We start from the raw sequence: 6,000 nt of genomic DNA on the forward strand, positions 1-6,000 counted from the left end.
ATAGGTGACTCCACTAGCATTTGAAATCCCAGTGGCATAGCTTCCAACATGATAGCCACATGCTAGTCCTCACAGTACAACAAACTGACAGACAGATGATGATGAAGATACAGGAAATCATAGACAAGGAGCCATCAATGACAACATGCAAGTTTTTGGCTTGAGTAAGTTGAGAACTCAAGAGCCTCAACTGCCACATTGTTGATTTTTACTCATCAGGAACATTTAATATCCCAGACAGGCAGTTAGTGACTTCAAGGGAGGGACCATCACCTTTATGCCATTCTCATAACCATTCACAACTTGAGCCTTTGGTAAATTTTATTTATTTATTTAATGTATTGGCTCCCACCTTATAGTAGCTTGACATCCCTCCCCTAAGCTTCAACTATCCTCGGGAAAGGAATCCTTTCCAATGGAGCTGGAGGGAAATGACTATCCAAGAAGTTGAACTCACTATTGGTGACCACATGCAGTGAGGCACACTAAGGTTGTAATTTAACATAATTTAACTCATCTCCAGATAATAGAGGTTCAATCAAGAATGCCAACTCGTTTTCCTCCTAAGAGTTCCAAAAGATATTACATTTTAGATATCTCCATCTCTGTGGAAGTTTCATTGTCTTTTAGAATTCTATGTGCCTATTTTTAAGATGTAAACAAAGCAGACCCCTGAACCTAGTGAATCATGGAACTGAAAATGAACATTTTGAATTGTGAATATTCTCCTTCACAAAGCAGTCTATTCCCATGGCCTCTGGAGAAAACAACAATGCTCTAGAATAGAGTATGGTTAGTTGAATACTGGCCCCCAATGGGTCCACATCCGAATCCCTGGAACCTATGGATATGCTATCGTTACATGATAAAAGGGACTTTGTACATGTGATTAAGGATTTTGAGATAGGGAGATTATCCTGAATTATCCAGGTGGGCCCAATGTTATCACTAGGGTCCTTATAAGAAGGAGATAGAAAGACCAAAGATTCATAGAACCAATAGTCCTAATGACAGGTACACCATGAGATCCACAGCCTATATGACTATGAGACCAGAAGAACTAGATAATGCCCAGCTATCACTGTCAATCACTCAGAGGGGGATCTATGGAGGAGATCCTGGATAGAGTGGGAAAACAATGTGGAACAAAACTTAAAATCATTTGGGAAAAAAAAAAAGGGGACCAGTTCTGCTGGTCTGATAGAACCCAGTGGAACCACTGAGACTATGGCCCCTAGCTGCCCTTCAGGTCTGGAATTGAACCCATACCTGTGGCTTTCAGCCAAACAAAAGACAGGCATATGAGGTGAACATTTACCTGAAGTAGATACACTCCTTGGAGAGAACAATCATGGGAGAAAGAAGGGCTGTTTATGCACAGGGAGACAGTCAGGGGGCAAGAGTGCATGGAGGGATGGACAGAGGGAGGAGGTAACTATTGGGAGGAAGTGGGAGGGGAGCTGTTGCATTGGGGTAAATTGTAGTCAATGTCATGAGAACAAAGTGTATGTGAATTGCTGTATGGAAAGTGAAGTTTCTCTGTAAACTTTCACCCAAATCACAATTAAAAAAGAGAAGGAGGTAGAAGGATAAGTTGCAGGAGAACTAAGAACAGAAGCAAGAGGTGTATTGTGGAACGAACTGCGTCACCCTAAAATACGTATGGAAATCCTGGCCCGTATACCTGTAAACATGATCCTGTTTGGAAATAGAGTGTTATGCTCTATTTTAGTTGGGGCATACCTGAGTGGGGGGGGGGGGCGGTTCTAACCTAATCACTTCTCAGTTATAAAAAGAGCAAAATAGACATATGACACACACATGGGAAGAGGAAGACAGACAGCGGATATGAACATATCTGCATAGGCAGCTAGCAGCTACTAGAAGCTGAAATAGACACGGACTCACACCCCCGGCCCACAAAACCGCACCCTGAATTCAGACCTCTAGCCTCCTAAATTGTCAGAAAATAAATTTCTGTTCTTTAAAGCCACCAACTTGTGGTATCTGTGTTACAGCAGCACTAGGGAACTAAGATTAGGTGGAAAAGATACAAGGAAGGGCCATGAGTCACAGTTTCCAAAAGCGAAAAAAGGCAGGGAAATGGATCTCCCCTTGGATCTCTCGGTAGGAACAGCCCAACCAACACCCTGACTTTAGCCCAATGAGACTAATTTTGGACTTCCGACTTCCAGAACTGTGAGATAAGAAATTTGTGTTGCTTGAAGTCACTAAGCTTACACAGTGAAAACTGTCAGAGCTGAAACTTTACATGACTGCCTTATTTTTCCATGTCTCACAAGTTTTCCTCCTTTGACAGGGTGCAGTCTTATTACTTTTCTGTCTCTCCTTTCAGTGGAAAATATTTGTATTTTCCTTCTCTAATAGGTTTCTACCTTACACAGGTTCTGGCTTTTTCAAGTCTTACTGCAGTAATTTGTTATAGCAGCAACAGGAAATGAATACACAGAGAAAATGGGAGAAGATACCTGACTTTGCCTGTTTCTGACAATGATGTTCTCCATCCTGCATCTTCATCTGAAAGGTCGTATATATTTACAAGTGTGGTCTCTGAGCATCTCAACGGCAATTTGTTATTTTTCTTCGGAACCGAGAGTGCAGGGATTGGTGTTTCTTGAGTGAAATTGTTAGCGTTGCTTCCAAAGTGATCCAAAAAGTATCTGGTAATGAGTTCAAGGCTTGTTTTTAGAGGATTTTCTTTTGCCTATCATTGGGAGGAAAAAAACAAAATCATTAATTTTATATACTGCTTCAAGAGAAAGGAGGACAAGACAGCCATTCCAATTCTTTAACATAGTTTTTCAACTTCCCACTCATTCATATGTTCTTTCAGTAAGCATTCACTAAGTGCCTGTTACATGTCAGGCACTGTATCAGGGAGGGGTACAGGGATGAAGATAAAACTTCTGCCCTACTGCTTATGCACAGGGAGACAGCTCAGGGGGCAGGAGAGTATGGAGGGATGGACACTGGGAAGAGGTAACTATGGGGAGGAAATGGGAGGGGAGCTATTGCATTGTGGTAAACTGTGGTCAATGACATGAGACAAAGTATATGTGAACTGCTGTATGGAAAGTGAATTTGCTCTGTAAATCTTCACCCAAATCACAATAAAAAATAATAATAAAAAAAACTTCTGCCCTAAAAGAACTAGCAGCTAATACGCAAGTCAGGCAATTCTTTGAACAATTAAAATAAAATATGATATCAATAGAGGAATACTCAGACAAATGTTTTCTTAGCTTTTTCTTCTAGAAATAACTTCATAAAATATAAATCCTTTCACTGGGGGAGAACCCTTAGGGAATCACTAACTCTACAAGTTTATAAATAGTTAAGGCCTGAATATTTTCTTCATTTGTAGGCTCTGCATTTAAGATTAAACACTATATTACATAGACCACTGACATAGATGGTTATGAAGAACATAGAGAGATGGTCCGGGTTGACCTCATTTATACCCTAGCATTAAAGAAAAAAGGAAATACTTCAACAGTAGGTCCTGGAACTAAATGGTATCAGGATTTCCCAACTCTTACTGCACACTGCCTTTGGAATTTTTGTTAAAATACAGATTCTCAGGACCCACTGATACTTACTAAGCTAGACTCTCAAAAATGGGGGCCCTAGTTTCTTCTAAAATGGCCTTAAGTCTTTTGGGCAGATACAGCTATCCAAACACCAACCTACAGATTGCATGCAGCTATCCAGACCATATCATTGCATCAGCCCCAACCCTTCTTGCTTGGGGACAACCAGCACTCGCTAAGCTAGGGCCAGACATGGAGCATTGAGTGGATTTGTGATCAGGGTGGTCTAGTGCCCCACACAGAGCCTAGTATAGAGGGACCCATGAGGCACATGAATTCCTGTCTCTTCTCTATTCCTCTTATCTATGCAGCAGAACTCAGGGACTAAGGCCATCACCAAAGGGATCATGACCAAATTCAGCAGATTTTTCACAGTCAAATCAGGGAACAGTTTTATTTTCTTTTTTTAGTATGGGAGCACAAAATATATATATATATTTTATCTAAATATAAAAGAAGCTTACAGTGATGCATGGAAACAGTCCAACAAACTAATGGACCATGAGAACCTCAGCCTATATGACTCTGAGACCAGAAGAACTAGATGGTGCCCAGCTACCAATGCCAACCGCTAGGAAAGGGATCAAAATTGGAGACCCTGGATAGAAAGGGAGAAGAAATGTGGAACAAAATTAAAACACATAAAAAAGACCAGATTTACTGGTTGAATAGAGACTGGTGAAACTCCCAAGACAATGACCTCAAGTCACCCTTCAGTCCTGGAGTTGAACTCACTCCCATGACTTAACTCTCAGCCAAACAACAGACAGGCCTACACCAGGGAGAAGGGAGATGGGGAAAAAATAAGATAAAATTAAAAAGCAGAAGCTTACAATGAAGTGAGTTGAGAGTGAGGGAGTGTAGTGACTAGATAGTATATACTTGTATTGAACAGAATTAAATAATTTCTTTCTGCCTTCCTGCTTTTCATTTCTATAAGAGAGACTTGGGCTTTAGATTGCCTCAAGTATATATTATGTTTTTCACATCACTCTACTCATAATAGCCAAAGCCTTTAGATCTGTAATTGTTATGTGCCATCGAGTTGGTTCCAACTCACGGCAACCCCATGCACAACAGAACAAAACACTGCCTAGTCCTGTGCCATCCTCATAATCATTGCTATATTTGAGCCCATTGTTGTAGCCATTGTTTCAATCTACCTCATTGAAGGTCTTCCTCTTTTTCATCATCAAGTATGATGTCTTTCTCTGGGGACTAGCCCCTCGTGATAACACGTTCAAAGTACATGAGAGAAGATCTCAACATCCTCACTTCTAAGGAGGGCTGTGGCTGTACTTCTTCCAAAACAGATTTGCTCATTCTTCTGGCAGTCCATGGTATACTTAAATGTCACTCCAGGACCCAGAGGATGGTCAATATTCTTCACTAGCACCATAATTCAAATGGTTGTCCTGGTTTCACATGCATATAAGGTGATTTAAAATACCATGATTTGGGGCAGGCACACTTCAGACCTCAAAGTGACATCTTTGCTTATTGACGCTTTACAGAGGTCTTTTGCAACAGATTTGCCAGATACATCATTTGATTTCTTGTCTGCCACTTCCATGGGCCTTGACTGGGGATCCAAGCAAAACAAAGTCCTCAGAAAATTCATCATTTTCTCCCTTTATCATGATGTTGCTTATTGCACCAGTTGTGAGAATATTTACTTTCTTTATATGAATCTAGGTACCATTTTTTTTTTTTAAAGCTCAATTTTATATAGCCATTTTCATCTATAGTATACATAAGAGGGAAAGACAAGCTACTGGAAATATTGACACTGAATTGCAGGACTTTCCTAAAATCAAACCAGCTTTGTGCTGGTGAATATCAAAATTATTATGTAACAAATGGAATAATAAATATAACTTTCTGTAAAATACAGGCTTCAATTCATTGTGTAATAGCTACTCACTGCCATCATGTTGAACTCAACTCATAGTGACCCCTCCTTGGGTTTCTGAGGCAGTATCATGACAGAAGTAGATTGCCCAACCTTCCTTCTAAGGAGTGGCTGGTGAGTTTGAACTGCCAGCCTTCTGGTTAGCAGTTAAATGCATTAGGCACTATGTTACTAGGGCTTCTGTGTAATAATAGCTATTGTTGTTGTTGTTGTTAGGTGCCATCGAGTCATTTCCGACTCATAGCGACCCCATGCACAGTAGAACGAAACATTGCCCGATCCCGTGCCAGCCCCACAATCCCAGCTATACTTGATCCCATCATCGCAGCCACCGTATCAATCCATCTCCTTGAAGGCCTCCCCCTCTTTTGTTGACCCTCCACGCTACCAAGCATGACATCCTTCTCCAGGGAATGGTCCCTTCTTACAACATGACCAAAATAGGTGAGACGAAGTCTGGCCATTCTTGCTTCCAAG

At 40.9% G+C, this 6,000-nt stretch overlaps 1 protein-coding gene across 1 annotated transcript in view; it reads right to left on the minus strand.

The window, feature by feature from the left end:
* The window catches only part of MINDY4 (MINDY lysine 48 deubiquitinase 4), a 183,861-nt gene that overhangs the window by 163,533 nt on the left and 14,328 nt on the right, over positions 1 to 6,000 (minus strand). The window contains exon 3 of the mRNA XM_007946374.1: positions 2,490 to 2,725. Within this exon, the coding sequence (XP_007944565.1) occupies positions 2,490 to 2,725 (236 nt within the window). The remainder of the gene's footprint in view (positions 1 to 2,489; positions 2,726 to 6,000) is intronic.

Source organism: Orycteropus afer, unplaced genomic scaffold, assembly GCF_000298275.1.
Source record: "Orycteropus afer afer isolate SDZICR_OR568_19922 unplaced genomic scaffold, OryAfe1.0 scaffold00008, whole genome shotgun sequence".
Lineage (NCBI taxonomy): Eukaryota > Metazoa > Chordata > Mammalia > Tubulidentata > Orycteropodidae > Orycteropus > Orycteropus afer.